Raw genomic sequence first — 17,523 nt, forward strand, 5'->3', positions numbered from 1 at the left:
CAACTTGTGAGTGGATCGACAAAATGGGGTCCATCTGTACCACGAATGTTACTCAGCCGTAGAAAGAAGGAAGCGCAGACACAGACGACAAAAGGGATGAACGCGGACAGCACTGCACTGAATGAAGAAGGCAGAAATGGAAGACCACGTATTCCACATATCGTACGATTCCCCTTATATGAAGTGTCCAGGACAGGCAAATCCACAGACAGATTGTAGATTTGTGGCTGCCAGGGACTGGGGGGAGGCTGGCACAGGGGTGCAGGTTCCTTTTGGGGCGATGGAAATGTTCTGAAAGCAGCAGTGATGGTTGTACGACTCTGAACACACTGGAGACCACTGAGTTGCGCACCTTAAAAGGGGAATTTTTATGGTATGTGAATACGTCTCCGTAGAAAGAAGAGTGGCGGAGGCACTGCTACTTTCCACGTGGACATGACAACATGAGCCGGTACTGCTCCCTGCTGAAGCTGGATGGTTTGTTTGCCCAGCGCCCCCCATTAGGGACCATCCCTCCCCCACTACACGTCCTGGTGGGGTATCAGGATGTCCATCCTCTGACCGCTGTCACATTGGAGGTGGGCGCATGACCCAGCCTGGCCAATCAGGAAATTCCATCCCTTGTGGGTAGTAAGTAGGCAGGTGAGTCCAGCAGAGCCAATCCGAGCCATTCCAGACCATCACTGGATGGACCCTGGGAGAAAACAGTCTCTCTTTCCCGCCGGGATCGAGAACTCTAAGGGTTATGTGAACGCAGACCTGGTGGCCTTTCCCACCACACACGGAAAACCTGCTGGAGAATGAAATTATCACACAGGGGAAAGCAAAACCAAGAGAGACAGAGCCCTGACCTTATCTGAACTCCTGAATCCAGCTCTGCCTGAAGCCAACACAGGAAATGGGAGCCAATACGGTCCCTTTCTTTCTTTTTTTTTAAATACAAATTTTATCCATCTATCTGTTTATTTATTTATTTATGGCTGCATTGGGTCTTTGTTGCTGCACGTGGGCTTTCTCTAGTTGTGGCCAGCGGGGGCTATTCTTTGTTGCAGTGCATGGGCTTCTCACTGCAGTGGCTTCTCTTGTGTGGAGCACGGGCTCTAGGCGCGCGGGCTTCAGGAGTTGTGGTGCACGGGCTCAGCAGTTGTGGCCCACGGGCTCTAGAGTACAGGCTCAGTAGTTGTGGCGCACGGGCTTAGTTGCTCCACGGCGTGTGGGATCTTTCCGGATCAGGGCTCGAACCCATGTCCACTGCATTGGCAGGCGGATTCTTAACCACTGCGCCACCAGGGAAGTCCCCTACAGTCCCCTTCTGCTTCAGCTAATTTGAGCTACGATTCTATTGCTTGCAGCAGAGTCCTGATTAATAGGGCCAAGTCACGTTTTACACAGACTTTAGGTTTCGAGAAAACCTCAAGTGGTCAAGATGACTATTCAAAATCCCCTAAAATATATACATTTAGGAGCTCCATTATGCAAAACGCATAGGTCTTTTCACAATGGAAACTAAGTTCAGAGAGGTGCTTACGCGTGAGATGTTCCCATTTCCGATCTTGTTCTGTTCCTCCCTCCGTTTCTCCCTCCTGACTCACTGCCGTTACGATCAAATCCGTAACTTCCATGCTCACGTGGTATGACTTCTCCGGGTACCAGACAGGCTGGGAGAAGATGACCCCCCACCTGGCAGAGCCCACTAATAGGTCTTGGGAGAGGCAAAGGGAGGCCGGGACAGAGTCTGAGGTGGCGGCGGGGATGGGGGAAGCTGACAGCAGACAAAGCCTGAAGCTCCTGCTGGAGCAGAGGCTGGGCACTGTGCAAACAGCCTGGTCGGCAAACAGCGACCAAAGAAACCCCCTTCCATTCCGCCAAACCATCTGCAAAGTCCACACACACACACACACACACACACACACACCCCTTAGATGAGGATACGGTAGCCTCTCATGGAAGATGTTCATGGTTAGAAAAAGTTGGGGAAGCACAAGCAGTGCCTCTGAGCTTGGGGCACACGACCCAGGAGCACATAAGACCCTGAGACCCAAAGACACAACTACTGGCGGCGGGGGAGGGGCTACCCAGGAGAGTAGTAAGTTCTGCTCCAAGCCCTCTAGAGGGCAGGCCTGGCGCCAGAGGCAGGAGGTCAAGGTGAAGCAGGAGGAAGAAAGGCATCCATGACCACGGGAGCAGCGGCCGTGGTGCAGCTGTGCAGAGCGCAGACCCCCAAGTTCACATCCACTTGCAACCTCAGACTGTGACCTTATTTGCAATGGGGTCTTGGTGGATGTAATTAGGATAAGGTCACACTGGATGAAGGTGTCCCTAAATCCAGTGACGTGTCTTTATAAGAAGGAAGGACAGACACAGAGGCAGGGATTGGAGGGATGCAGACACCAGCCAAGGACACCTGGAGCGCCCAGGAGCTGGAAGAGGCAGGAAGGACCCTCCCCTAGAGCCTCCAGAGGGATTGCAACCCTACAACACCCTGACTTTGGACTTCCGGCTCCAGGACTGGGAGAGAACATTTCTGTGGTTTTAGGCCACCCAGTTTGAGGCGCTTTGATACAGCAGCCCCAGGACACTCATATAAAGGACCGGGAGTGTTTCCAAAAAGGACCAATAGGTCCAGTGTGGCCCAGAGCCCATGGTGTGTGCAGACAGGCACAGTGAAGACACTCCTTTCTTCCCTCCAGAACCACCCACTGAAGGCTGTAGAGCCAGTGATGCCAAACATCGCTGTTTAACAACCCCGCCCCCCCAAAGTAGGTGGCTTAAAATAATCACTTATTCTTGCTCGTGCATCAGGTCTTCCCAAGTGTCCCTCACCCCCAGGGATGGGGGCTCCCAGGGCGTGTTGTCATGGCGATGGCAGAATTACAAGGCGGGTGAGCAGAAACACACCGAGCGTCCCAGGGCCTCAGCCTGGGATGGACCCTCCGTCACTCCAGGCCGGTCCCACGGACCAAACAAAGCCCGTGGCCGAGCCTCCAGTGGGAAGGGACCACAGTCACATGGCCAAGGGCATGGGGAATGCGGAACAAACATGTAACCTACCACAGGCTGGACTGAACTTCCATCTGATGAAACGCCTCAGTTTAAACTCAAATTAGGGGCTTCCCTGGTGGTCCAGTGGTAAAGAATCCTCCTTCCAATGCAGGGGACGCAGGTTCGATCCCTGGTCAGGGAACTAAGACCTCACATGTCACGGGACAGCTAGAGCCCGAGTGCCACCAGCTACAGAGCCCACGCGTTCTGGAGCCCGCACGCCACAACTACAGAGCTCACACGCCCTGGAGCCCACGCACCGCAGCTAGAAAAGAGAAAACCTGCACACCACAACTAGAGGGAAGCCCGCATGCCACAAAGAAAGATCCTGCGTGCCTCAATGAAGGTCCCGCGCGCCGCAACTAAGACCCGACGTAGCCAAAAAGAAAAAACCTCAAATTAAACTCCTCAGATCTGACCAGTGTGGATATGGCAGTCCCCGCACCTAGGGAGCCCCTTCACTCAGGTGGGGAGACTGAGGCTCCACGGCGGCCCAGGAGTCAAGGGCAGGGGAGTCTTCCCTATATTCCCCACCCCCGCCTGCTCTGACAAAGGCAGCCTGGTGTCCCGTCTTTCCTGGTGATGTGTCACTCTTCACAATGACCCTGCCAGGCACACGCTCTCTTCAACCCATTTTACAGAGTTGACAGTGAAGGCCCAGGGAGTTTATGCACCTTGCCTGAGGCCACAGCACTACTAACAGTGGAATCATTTACCATTTCCCTCAAAGACGGGAAAGAAACCGGCTCCAGCTGTAACCGGAGGGTTTGGGTTTAGATTTAGAGGAAAAAATCCCTACTGTCACCAAGCCTGGGGACAGCTCACCAAGACCATTTGGGAACCCCTTTCTCCAGGGCCGTGTGAGAGACAACAGCTTCTCTTGTGAAGGGGTGAGTTCAGTGGAAGGTAGGTTCAACTGCCCCAGAACCCCAGGCCAGGGCCAGGGCATCTCACCCCATGTGCCCTTCTGATGCCAGGTGGGAAAGCTGCCTGCAGGTGAGTAAGAGGCCCCGTGCGTCCTGTCTGACAAGTGGCACAGAGCAAGGCGGGCAACGATCCTAATCCCATCTGACAGCCCGAATCCCCAAGCCCACGCGTGCCGACCGGAGGTGACAGAGGTGTGGGCAGAAGCTGGCACCCCAAGCCGACACCTGCCAGGCCCCGGGAAGCACCTTACAGACGCGAGACACAGGCCCAAGGCCAAGGGTTCCTGGATCTCCGGGACGGAGCCCAGAGGCAGCAGCCTCTCACCCCCAGGGAGCCCTCGGGCTGGTCCCCAATGCAGGCATTTCTCAGGACCTAGCACCCCACTCCCCCAGTCTCTCCTGTTCCTTTTTTTTTTAATGTTGGGAGGGCAGAGCCGGAACAGATGGCTGTCGCCCACCAGAAGGCCTGTCCTGGCACATGGCCGGCCCTCCCCCGGAGGCAGGAAGCCGCAGAGAGCCCAAATCTGCAGGACCTGGAAGCACGGCTGCAGAGCAGGCCGCCTGGTGGGAGCGAGAAGGGGACAGGCATGCCCGCTCCAGAAGGGGGACACCGGGGATATACCCCACCCTCGGCTACAGCCGGGAGCCTATGGGTTTCCTACGGAGCTGTAGCAATTCACCACATACGCAGTGGCTTAGGGCACCATGCATTTATTCCCTTATAGATCTGGGGGTCAAAAGTCCAAAACGAGCCTGTCTTATGGGCCGAAATCAAGGTGTCGCAGGGCTGGTTCCCTCTGGAGGCTCCAGAGGAGAATCTGTTTCCTGGCCTCTTCCAGAGTCTGGAGGCGCCTGTATCCCTTGGCTCGTGGCCACATCACCATAACCTCCACTTCCATCATCACAGCTCTGGCTCTGACCTCCTGCCACCCGCTACTAAGGACCCCTGTGACGATACTGGGCCCCCACCCAGATAACCCTGCAGAATCTCTTCATCTCAAGATCCCAATGTAACCGTATCTGCCAAGTCCCCTTTGCCACAGACGATCACACACCCACAGGTTCCAGGAATTATCATCATGGGGATGCTTTGGGGGGCTGTTATCGGCCTACCGCAGGGAGAAACCCCTCGATGACAGAGCAGTCACTCAAGGCCACCCCACCTCCCCCTCCCGGAGCCTTCCCACCCAGCCAAGGTAAACTGCTGCAGCCTTTGGCCAGGCAACGTGGCAGCAGCTTCTACAATCCTTAAATGCACACGTCACTCAGCCATGCCTGCTCTGTGGCATCATGGTGAGAAAGACCCCTGCCAGCAGCTCGGGGGGTGCGGCGCGGAGGACAGGGGACAGTCTCTGCAGCCTTGTGTGTAAGACTGAGAGATGGGGCGCATCTGAAACATTTGTTAGCAGAATAAGTTGGACCGCGGTGGTACCTCCACACCATGGAATATGATGCAGCTGCTAAGGAAACATACCTGACATGGAAAGCGGTCCCGGATAAAAGTGAGGGGAAAAGAAAAACAAGCTATAAAACAAGTCGAGTATAATTCCATCACCGTAACCGGGAATCATGTAGGTGTGACACACCTACCTGTACACGTGTTGAAAAAACCGTGATTCCCTCTAAGGAGATGGACAGCCCACGGTGCGACACGGTTACTTGATACCGGTCTGCCTCGTTGCGTTAACATTTTTTACAGGGATATATGACTCTTAACGTTTTAACAAGGAATGATAGGTACATATTTTAAAACAATAATACACTACTACCCGCCCCCCACTTTCAGATCCTCTGATATTTTGTTTCCTTTAAGATGGAAAGATGCCCCAGTTAGAGAGCCCCAGGCAATCTCCGGGCAATAATCCACCCTCCGGGTCTGGGAGACCCCACAGGGGGTCTTGTGCGCTGTCCCCCTGCACCCAGGGCTCTGGGGACAGCCTGGTGGAGATCCATAACTCAGGGGCAGAGACGCCACAGCAGAAAGCTTAACGCGAACAGGTCGCCCTGAGGCCCAGACAGGTGCCAACGCAGGGCCGGGCATAAAATAAGCGACTGCGCACAGCAACGTTACAGTAAGAAAAAGAATGACATCGTTTTTATTTCTTTTTTTTAAAAACCAAGACAAGACCTTCTTGAAGTCAGCAGAATATCTGCTAATATAAATGTTAAACTTGTGGACTAAGTTCCCTAAATGGCTGGAACCACGTCTTACTTATCTTTGTATTCAATGCTTCAGGTAGTTCCTGACATTCAATACAGTTATGTGGAATAATTGGGGGAAAAAAAAGAAAAAAAAGCGACTGGGGATTTGGAAGCCCTTCCCCGAGTAGGCCTCACCCGAGGTTTCATACGCCAAACCCTGCCTGGCCCAGGGGCAGGGCTGTATCTGGACAGCACTTTAAGGAAGCCAGCCAGCACCCCCCTATTCACAGTTAGGGTCCCCAGAATCTGGTGCAGGTCTGAAGGGGCCGAGAACAGGAACAGAGCAGTAGGCAGCGCCCGAGATGTGAGCTCTAGTCCCGCCTGGGCCACTGCCTGGCTCTGAGACCCGGGCGCTGCCTTGCTGGCACGGGGGCCCGGCTCTCAGGCACGCTGCCCGCGGGGTCCACTCTCCCACCGTGCTGCCAGGGATGACCTCCGACCTTCAGAAGGGCTGGACTGCCTGGCGTGAGGATTCTGAGCGCAGCCGTCAATTAGCCACGTCTGCCGTGGGTGCGGGAGAGAGGAACGGCTGCCCGCGTGCCAAGAACTGTCATCTTCCACACCTAAACGTCTGGTCAAGGTCCCTCCCAGCTCCACCCACCGCGATTCTGCTCACTCAGCAAAGCATCACGAGACAGGGGCGTCAGCTGACGGCCGCACGCGGGCCTGGGGCCACGATGCCGTCCACCGCCCCGACCGCCCAGCAGCCTCAACGTGCAGAAGCGGGTGCCCCGGCTGCCCCCACCTCCTGCCCCCGTACCCGGGCCGTCCAGGGCTGCCCGCCCCTCGGGGAGCAAGAGATCCTGGAGCAGCACAGCCGCCCTGCCTGCAGCTGCTCCCCACTCAGCCCCAAGCACAGAGGTCACTCCCGGGAAGCAGAGGTGGCTCCCAGCTCCAGGCTGCGGGTGTAGCACCAGAGGGCACCAGGCCAAGAGGCGGGGTGGGGTGGGGGGGTACACGAGCGCCTGTTCTACCATCCAGCCCCTGCCCCTCTGAAAGGGCACGTTCGGGCGCGGACCTGGTACCTGCAGGGTGTCCAGGTGGGACAGCGAGTTGTCACATAATCCCCACAACGCAGGACCCTGGGGCGGTGGATTTCTCTCTCCTCCCCTCCGTGGAGCCAGGGGACCCGCGAGGCGCAGCAGCGCGCCCGGATCAGGACTGGCCCGTGTTTGCGGGAGGGCGGGCCCGGCCCCGAGACAGACTAAACCCACAGGAACTCGCAGTTCTCTCCCGTGAACTTTACCAGCAGACGCTGCCTTGCTGGACCCCGGGGTGGGGGGCGGGGTTGCCTCGCACCCTGGAGAACCTGCGGGCACCGAGAAGCAAGAAGGGACCCTCAGCCCTCTCGGGAGCCTGGCCTGGTGGTCCCCTGCCCCACCGTGGCCAGGGCCACACGTGCAGGACCCAGAACCAAAGGACGTGGCCAGGGCCCCTGACAACGTGAGGGGGTGGGGCCCGAGCAGTTATTCACTCATTCATTCAAAACGAGCTCCTGCGCAGACACGACGCTGAGAAGTCACAGCTGGGGCACGGCAGGGCCTCTGATGCCGTCTGCCTCGCCCAGACCGACCTGTCTGGCACACCTTCCCCTCAGCCCCGGCTCCCACTTTGACCCTGACGGGGCAGGGACCTCCTCCACCTCCCGCCTTTGCTCACAGGCATGTCTGCGCACATCTCCTCTTCCCTGGGGCCTGCTGGAGATACAAGAGCGGCAGGCCTGCCCGACCAGCATCCCGGGAGCTCCTCAGGAATGCAGGTTCTCAGGCCCCACCCAGATCTGCTAAGGCAGAAGCTCTGGGGGTGGGGCCCGGCCATCTGCATGTTATACACCTCCTGAGGGTGCTGAGGGCACCTGAGAATCACCTGGAGAGCTTTCGAAGGGCTCTGAAGCCCAGGTGGCAGCCCCGGCAAGGAGCTCAGCATCTCGGGGGTGGGCCGCCTGTGCGTCTGCCCCCAGGTGATCCCAGTGCACACCGGGGGCAGGGATGCTGGAAACCATGCTGGGAACCCATCTCAGTGGCGGGGCCAGGGCCCAGCCCTTAGAAGCTACAGGTGCGGTCCGCCCTGAAACGGACGTAACGGGACCCCCTCTCAGACCCCGAGCTCCGTGCCACCGCCGTTTCCCAGGAAAGCCTGCGCCCCTGTCCTCACTGCAGGCGCCCTCCAGGGAAGGTCCCAGGCATCACGACGAGGACACACCAAACCGCTTCTCACTGACGCGGCTTAGCGACCGAGCCCGGCTGGGGCCCGAGGACGCAGCTCCCCGCGCCTGGCCAGAACCTGGCTGTGACAGTGACCGCAGCCCGACCGGGCCCAGCCGCCCCACAGCCCCAGGCGGCTGCCGTGGCCACTGTCACACTGCGGTGGCGGGTGGGCACCGACCCGCCCGCATCCGCTGGCTTCACTCTCCAGGACAGCCGCCGCTGGTCCTTCTCCTCCTTTTCTCTTCTTTCTTTTTTTTCAAATCTAAGCTCATCGAGAAACACAGCAAGTGCAGCTCCCACCACAGCCTGGGACGGAGGCTCGTCCTCAATCCTGTCGTGGTGACCGAGGACACTGTCCCCTCCCACCTCCGAGAGGTGACCCCGGGCACCACAGAGCCGCAAGGCTGAGCTCACACCACGGGTGGCATTCACACCCACCTCCCCACAAGGCCTGGGGCGGGAGGGGAGGGGCCAGCCCAGCTCAGGGGACGCCTGGGAGGCTGACAGCGGCGCACGCCAGGCCCCACACACGCTGAGGGCACCGCATGTCGCTCCATCCCATCCTTCCGCAAGGAACCTGTGGCCCAGAGAGAGCGAGCACCTCCCCCGGGCTGCTCAGCAGTGATGGGCCCAGGCTGGACGTCTCAGCGAGCCAGCACCCGATACACGGAGCCATTGTCAGGGAAGTTCCCAGGCCTCTGCGGCAGGCGGGCAGCCGCCGCTCTCATCTCACAGGTGAGAGGTGGGAAGCCTGTCCCAGGTGGGGCTCCTTAGGGAGCTGGCTCTGAGCTCCACCCACACCACCACCACCTCCACGGACTCCTTCGTGAAGACCAGCCCCCCGCAGTTTCCGTGGGAGGTGTCAGAAAACACCTCCCACAGATATGTGCTCTGTCCCCAGTCTCAAGAAATTCGCCCGGGTGTCGGACTTTAAAGTCAGTTCCGGGGAACACTGTCCATGAAATCCTAGTTCTGCCTCACAGGCACCTCAATGTCTGACGACACTGTCCCCCTGCCCTGGAAAGTGCCTTGGGTCCACTGAGGTCAATGAGGCAACCAAACACAAAGATGACAAACAGACGAACTACTGGAAGGAAGGAAATACGCCAAGCGCCAGCTGGAGTCTCTGGGTGACGCGTGAGACCCGCCCTGCGGCTGCGGCTCCCTGCCTTTTCCATACCGAGCAAGTGTTACATGTATAATGGAAAAAGTAACTATGGAACCAAATTTGATCTTAAAATACCAGATGAGCGGTCATAAATGCTGCTTCTGTTCATGCGGCCTGAACACTTCTGGGGGAGTAGGAAGGGGTGAACAGAGCGGTGCGGGACCCCGACATTCAAGGTAGTAATTCCATCTCCCCTTCAGCTTCTGGGAATGGGTTTCATTGCCAAGACCTCAGAGGGGAGCCGCAGATAGTCTGCCAACAACCGACAGCCACCTTTTCTGTTCTTTCAGTGTGGGTCAAAGGTCACTGGAGACCAGAACCAAACGAGCTCAAGTTTTATTAGTGACAAGGCTGGGAAGGCCTGAACTGTAACTGAGCTGGGCATCTCCCTGGAATAACTCCAGGCCTGCCCCTTGCCGGGAATACAGAATCATCCAGAAAGACTCAGCGTCTGTCCTCCTGAACACCTCCTGCCCGGGCAGCCTAAGGCATTTAGAGCAACACCAGATCCCCGTCCCAGGCCCCACGACTCTCAGCGCTGACCCGAGGGCCTTACCTGGACCCAGGAAAGGGGACGGCGGTGGGAAGCTCTCGATGAACTCAAGTTAGGAACTGTTTCCTTAGAACCCAGGAGCATGGCCACCTGGGGGCCTTGGCTTGCAATAGGGCAGCTTCCTTCAAGCTGTGGCTGGAGGTTCCTGCTGCCCACAGCCGAGGGGGGCAGACCCAGGCTCACACACTCACCTCTGTGCTTCCCAAGGGGACCCAGGGCCCCTTCTTCCAGCTCTGAAGCCCCCACCCCTGTACCAACACCAAAGACACCTCAACATCCAACACGGAGCCAATGGTCAGCTCCGGAGCCACTGCTTAGGGCCTGGTGGCCCCGCTGAACCCTAAATGCAGTAAGTCCTGCATCCCATTCAGAACAGCTATTGGCCTACAGCGCCAAGCCTCAAGCAAGCCCCAGGCCAGTGCCCACAGCCGGTCTGTCCAGCTGGTGCCGAATCCAGGGCCCATGGGGAATCGGGGAATCTGGGCCTCGGGCTGGGGTGGCCGGGACAGCTGCCACCCTGCTCCCACGTCCCTGCAGCAGTGGGCACTCCGTGCCCACCTGGGAGTGTGGCCACGGAGGCAGCACATGTTTCTCTCAGCCCGCAGCCGTCCTATGCATGTTACCAAGCAGAACGGCCACCATCTTTATCCATCAATGTTTTACATTAAACACCAGCATATAGAACAAGTAAAAGAGAGGAAGGGAGGTCTGCTCCCTTTGAGGGGAGGCTGTAAGACCCAGAACCCCCTCAGATCAACCATTTCCTTGCTGCACCTCTGGGAACCTCTGAGGAACCCCAGGGCTCCGCAGGGCACAGTTTGAGAAACACCAGTGTAGCCCTCAACCCGGGCAGCACAACCAAGCAAAGCAGGCCCCGTGACGCAGAACCACCCCGCGCCTCCCCGCGCCGCCCCCGCCCTCCTACCTGGAGGCCGCGATCTCCGCCTTCTGCTTGGCGATGGTGGCCGCCCGCTCGGCCGCCTCCACGGCCCGGTCCACCTTCTCGCGGATCTTGCTGGCACGCAGCGGGATGAGGTTCTTGCGCTTGCCGCTCACGAGGATGTTCTGCTTGTACTTGCCCTCCTCCTTGGTGCCGTCGGGGAAGGTCATGCAGCCGTAGCCGTGCCGCCGGTTGCCAGCCCACTCGCCCTCGTACTTGAGCCCGTCCGAGCGCTGGCTCACGCCGAAGCCCGAGCGCTTGTCGCTCTTCCACTCGCCCACGTAGGTCTCGGTGGTGGTGGCGTCGGTGTCGTCCTCGATGGCCGAGAGCTCGGCCTCGCCCTCGCCCAGGCTGATGGTGGAGTGGATGTCGCTGGCCGTGGAGCTGACGGTGCTCATGCCGGCCTCGCTGCGGAAGGAGCTCTGCTTGCTGCGCTGGCTGGCCAGGCTGCTCTTGGACTCCGACTTGCGTAGCTTCAGCCCGCTCAGCAGCGAGCGCCGGAACAGCCCCTTCTTCTTGCTCTTGAGGATCTCAGAGTCGCTGTGCACCACGAGCACGAAGCCCCCCCGGGACACGGCTGGGCTACTGGCCACGGCGGGGCAGGCGTCGGGGTGCAGCGCGGCGCCGTTGGTGTGCTCGCTGCGCAGGGAGTTGATGGAGGTCCTCAGGGGCGAGCGGATGACTGCTGCCATGCCGTAGGGGACGCTCTGCCGCACGCCATAGCCCTGACGCATGCCGCCGACCCACTGGCCCTGGTAGGTCCCTGCGGAGACACAGGAGAGGGTGAGCTTGAGTGCGGGAGGGCAACGCAGCCGCCACGGTCTGCCCTGTCTTGGGGCAACTCGGCGAGGTTTACATCGAGGTAGACAGACCATCAGACCACAGGTGATTTTATGATTCCTGCCACTGATAGTGTTTTTAAAGACCCTTCCCTCCTGCTTCCCACGGTTGGATTTTGTTCTCTCTCTCTTAGAGGTCGCGGAGGGCGATGGGAGGAGTAAGAGGCTGAGGCAGTCAGGAGTGACCTGCAGGGCTCCCCAGGCCACGTGGGCAGAAGGCCCAACCTGGGAAGACACGGAGCGGGGGTGGAAGAGAAGAAGGAAGAAACACATCCTGGGTGAGCAGCTCCAAACAGGGCTCATGGGGCCCATAAGGGGCAGCTACAAGGACACAGATCCAGGCTACAAACTGGCTACTGACGAGGCTGCCTTGGAAGATAGTGAGATCGCCATTGCTGGAGGCATCCAAGAAGAGTTGGGAAGACCACTCAGCAAGGACACCTTAAGGCATGAAAACTGGCAGGCCTGGTATCTCCAAAAGAATCAACATTGCACACCCATGTGCACAGCAGCATTATTCACAATAGCCAAAGACAATGTGGTCCATCCAAACAATGAAACATTATTCAGCCTTCAAAAGGACGGGCAGTTCCGCTATTTGCTACAATGTGGACGAACCTTGAGGACACTCTGCTAGGTGAGATAAACCAGGCACAAAAGGACACACACTATTTGATTTCACTTACATGAGACACCTAGGAGTCAAACTCAGAGACACTGAAAGTAGATGGTGGGGATGGGGCGGGGGGAGGGGAGCAGGGAATTATTGCTTAATGGGTACGGAGTTTCTGTCTGCAGTGACGCGGAAGTCTTGAAAATAGATAGAGGCGATGGTTGTACGACATTCTGAGTATGACTAATACCACTGAACTGTGCACCGAAAAATGGTTCAAGTGGCAAGTTTTATGTTATCTATGTATCTTTTTAAAAAAAATAAAATTTATTTATTTTATTTTATTTTTGGCTGCATTGGGTCTTCGTTGCTGCACGCGGGCTTTCTCTAGTTGTGGCGAGCGGGGGTTACTCTTCATTGCGGTGCGAGGGCTTCTCACTCCGGTGGCTTCTCTTGTTGCGGAGCACGGGCTCTAGGCACACGGGCTTCAGTAGCTGTGCCACGCGGGCTCAGTAGTTGTGGCGCACGGGCTTAGCTGCTCCGAGGCATGTGGGATCCTCCCAGACCAGGGCTCGAACCCGTGTCCCCTGCGTTGGCAGGCGGATGCTTAACCACTGCGCCAGCAGGGAAGCCCAGTTATCTATGTATTTTACATAATAAAATAAACTCAGCAGCACTGGGCCCATATTCTTGCTCTACTTACAGGCTGTGTGACTCCCATGGGATGGGTCTAAATTTCTCCCGCCATAGGTAGTTATGCAAATTAAATGACACTCCACAGGGTGCGGCTCCCCACCCTCTTCCCTCCTCCCCCCCCCCCCAACCTACACCTTTTCTTTTCTCAGGTTGCAGCTGCCCACGCTGGGGCAGAGACCCAGGGCTTGCACCTGGGGTTGTGAGAAGGAACCTAGACTAGCCTCTTGGTCCTGGATGGCCCCTCCCCTGCCTGGGGTGGGTGGCCTGCGGGAAGCTGGCCCTTTAAGGCCAGACCCGTCTGCCTGGACAGTGGTCTCCCTGTGGCCAGTGCAAGCTGGGCGTAGGCTGCTGTTGCAGGGACCTCTCACCCCCAGCTTACTGCCACTCCCACTTGTGGGTTGGCGACAGGGCTGTCAGATAAAACACAGGACGCCCAGTTCAATCTGAATTTCACATAAACAAGTAATTTTTAGAGACATATTACATGGGACATACTTATACTAGAAATGATCGGATGATCTGAAATTCAAGTTTAACTGGTGTCCCATGTTTATTTGCTGAATGAATCCAGATGCCCCAGCTGGGACCTCCCAAGATGTCACCCTGGGTTTCACTGGTGCCCCCCCGACCAAAGCTAAGGATGCTTCTGCATGAAGAGACTCAGCCCACCGCCCTGCCAGCACCCCTGCATCCCTTCAAGGCAGGCTGGGCTTTCAGCTAAGGACGCACAGGAGCTCCACAGACAGCCTTGTGGAGGCCGTGGATATGGGGGCACAGGGAGTCAGGAGTGGAGCAAACACAGGGTCAAATCCAAGCTCCACTCCTTCTGGATCTGTGCCCTTGGGAATGTCTGCTTTAACTCTCTGTGCCTCGGTTTCCTCATCTGTAAAACGGGGACGGTGGCTGTGCTGCTTAAACGCGGTAATCCATGTAATCTGTGTAAAGTGCTAGGAGGTCGTTAATGCTCAGTTAATGGTAACTAATATTCATCATCATCATCAAAACCTTAGGGATAGGACTTCCCTGGTGGCGCAGTGGTTAAGAATCCGCGTGCCAATGCGGGGGACACGGGTTCGAGCCCTGGTCTGGGAAGATCTCACATGCCGCGGAGCAACTAAGCCCATGTGCCACAACTACTGAGCCTGCATGCCACAACTACTGAAGCCCGCACGTGTAGAGCCCGTGCTCCACAACAAGAGAAGCCACCGCAACAAGAAGCCCGTGCACCGCAACGAAGAGTAGCCCCCGCTCGCCACAACTAGAGAAAGCCCGTGCGCAGCAACGAAGACCCAACACAGCCAAAAATAAATAAGTAATTTTAAAAAACAAAAACAACAAACAACCCTTAGGGGTGAACAGCATTTTACCTCCCAGATGAGGAAACTGAGGCTCAGAGAGGGGCCAGGCAGCCAAAGCGGAGGGATTCAAACCCAGGGCTCGCGGTTGTACCCAGTTTCTGCACCCAGTGAGCTCCTGCCCACCTCGTCCTGAGGGTGCCAGACTGGGAGCAACAGCTGGCATCCTGCGCGGTGCGGCGGACCCCACCCCTGAGAAAATGAGTGCTCACGTTCCCTCCCTCAGATAAAGGGGTGATAACGGGGAGGTGTTGGGAAGCGGGCCACCCTGCCCAATCACGGAATCCACCCCACGTCTCTACAGTCTGGACAGCATCGTTCCCACCTTCCAGACATGAACACAGTCTATCACATAAACGGAGACAAAGGCAAACACCAGCTTTCTCTGAGAGACGGAGCAGGCAGCACAAGGGTCCCACGTGGGCGCTGGAGCCTCCCTCCCACTCCGAACTCCCGGGTCCTGCCACCCTGGCCTTCCACAAGCCTCGACACTGCGCCCCTGCAGACCTGAGTGACCAGAACCAACCACGGCCTCCGAGTCTGTTTCCACATCAGCGAAAAGAACTGCTTGGCATACTACTCCTCAATTCCGTGACTCCAGGGGTCCCCGAACAGATTAGCAGAGGCTGGAGAGGGTCAGAAATGTGCACGCAGGGTGCGCCCAGACAAGAGCGAATGGTGAGGAAAAGGGAGCTAAGAGCTGCTCAGCCAGCCTTTGCTCTAAAATACATACATCACTCCAGGTCCTCAACAGATAGATCCGTGGGGACAGAAAGCAGACTGGCGGCTGCCAGGGGCTGGGGCAGGGGGAACAGGAGTGATGCTAACGGGGTCGGGGTTTCCTTTTGGGGTGACGAAGGTGACGGCCTGGAATTAGAGCGAAGTGGGTGCACAACCTTGTGAACGTGCCATATCCCACTGAACTGTTCACTTGAAAATGGCGAGCTGTGCGTTACGTGAAATTTCAGGTCACTTACAAAAGACAAGACGGTTAATGACCGGTACACAAAAATGAACGGAAGCAGTGAGAAATATATAATTTCAAATCCCAAAGCAAGATAGAAGATGAGCTGGACCCGTTCTAGGCGCTTTGAGAGTAGAGTGAGGGACACGGGGCTTTGAAACAAACTCCTGAGGCCAACGGGGCCCTGCTGGACCGGCCTGCCGGCGGTTCTGGAGCCTCGGGAGAGGAGAGCCAGAAGCGAGGAGCCCTGAGTCCAGAGCTGGCCCTTCCACCCACCCACGACCGGGGGGACCTCACTCCACCTCTCAGATCTCAGTTTATTCACCTGTGAAATGGGGTGATAACTGTGCCCACCCCCCAGGCACACACAGCAGTGGGCATGGCCTCCCGCACACGGCGTGACCCCCCAGGCACACACAGCAGTGGGCATGGCCTCCCGCACACGGCGTGACCCCCCAGGCACACACAGCAGTGGGCATGGCCTCCTGCACGTGGCGTGACCCCCCAGGCACACACAGCAGTGGGCATGGCCTCCTGCACGTGGCGTGACAGGGCAGCTGAGCTGGCCTTGCTTGCAGTTTTTATCGTATTTGCGGTTCTGCTCCCGGTCGGAACACACCTCTGATTTTAGAGCTGAAGTCGGTAAGAAACATGGACGTTGCTATTACAGAAATACGCTCCAGATCAGCTCTGCTGTGACCTGCCGGGGCAGCTGGGCCCCGCCGCTTGAGAGCAAAGGGCTGGTGCAGAGCAGGAGAGAGAACCGGGCCCTCAGCGAGGAGACAGCTTCTCCCAAAGGGAGGCTCTGGGCCGGCCTCCACTGGGCCAGAGTCTTTTCTCCTCCTCCTCTTGCTTTCTTGTTTGGGGCCACCAGACAAAAGGTTGAATTCAAGGCCCTGATTCCCCATGGTGGTTCCATTGAATCCGGCTGGTTATTTGCAAAAGACTAAATCCACTGTTTTGTTTTATACCCCAAGCAGATTGTATGTGGAAAGACAGAAGCCAGCCTCGCGCAAAGAGAAGACTATGCACGGCCCGACAGGGCACCACCCTTGCGGTGCTGTGGGGTCTGTCTGGGCCGGTGCAGCCCCCAGGGCAGGGGCAACTTCCTGCCTGCACTCTGCACTCCGCCGACCCCGGGCCCCGCAGCCATGGCTGCCCCTCTCAGGGAGACGCCCAGATGCGGACAGATCGTCAAGGGGACACCCCTGCTTCTTTCCAGGTAAGCTTGGGAGGGCAGGGTTGCACGCAGGTGACCCTCTCAGGGACTCTGCCACTTCCACTGCCACCTCACGTGCCCATCGCCATGAAGATGAGGGACGACCCCTCTGTCCCCATCACCCGGAACCCAGAATCAGGAGATCTGAGTGGGCCTTAGGGAGGCCCAACCTCCCTAAACATGGCCTGTAAGATGCCAACTGGAGTGGCCCAGGCTCGTAGGGAAGAGCAAATGAGATGTGACCACCGGCGGGTCTCAGGCTTGGGTGGTGGCAGCGTCCCTGATCGCAGGGCGAGTTAACACCCCCCGAACTCCTGACCCAGCTGGGCGGGCATAGCCAGAGCCTCTGCATTCCTGACAAGCTCCCCGGTGAAGCCAACACTGTGCTCGGGGACCCACTCTGAGGGCCACCGAGACCATCGCTCCAGGCACACTGTGGGCACCGGTGCTGTCTGGCTCAGGACACCACTGGGTCCAAGTCCGAAAGCCGACTCCACCCCGCACCCCTCAGCCAGCAGAGATCTGGGCCTCGACCCCTGCAGCCGGCATCCTGGGCAGTGTGGACAGTTGGCTGTAGCCAAGTCACTCGTGCCTCCCCAGGGCCCCGCACACCTCTCGCACGCTTTTATTTTCTTCCTCTGAAGCCCCCGCCTGCCCGCTGTTATTCCAACGCGTTCACCACAGAGCCCAGGGGACCAGCCTGGGGACAACGCAGCCTCTGCCATACGTCCAGGAGAGGGCCAGGTCAGTGTGGCCAGATGCGGTGACCTCCAGAGGCCAAGCCCTGGACGGGGGAGCT

The 17,523-nt window shown here is 57.9% G+C and overlaps 1 protein-coding gene across 2 annotated transcripts in view; it reads right to left on the reverse strand.

Annotated features, from left to right (window-relative positions):
- The window catches only part of JPH3 (junctophilin 3), a 174,168-nt gene that overhangs the window by 36,487 nt on the left and 120,158 nt on the right, over positions 1-17,523 (reverse strand). For both annotated transcript variants that reach the window (XM_049704046.1, XM_049704045.1), the window contains one exon: positions 11,024-11,801. In XM_049704046.1, the coding sequence (XP_049560003.1) occupies positions 11,024-11,772 (749 nt within the window). In that variant the 5' untranslated portion in view covers positions 11,773-11,801. The remainder of the gene's footprint in view (positions 1-11,023; positions 11,802-17,523) is intronic.

This window comes from Orcinus orca, chromosome 20 (genome assembly GCF_937001465.1).
Source record: "Orcinus orca chromosome 20, mOrcOrc1.1, whole genome shotgun sequence".
NCBI lineage: Eukaryota > Metazoa > Chordata > Mammalia > Artiodactyla > Delphinidae > Orcinus > Orcinus orca.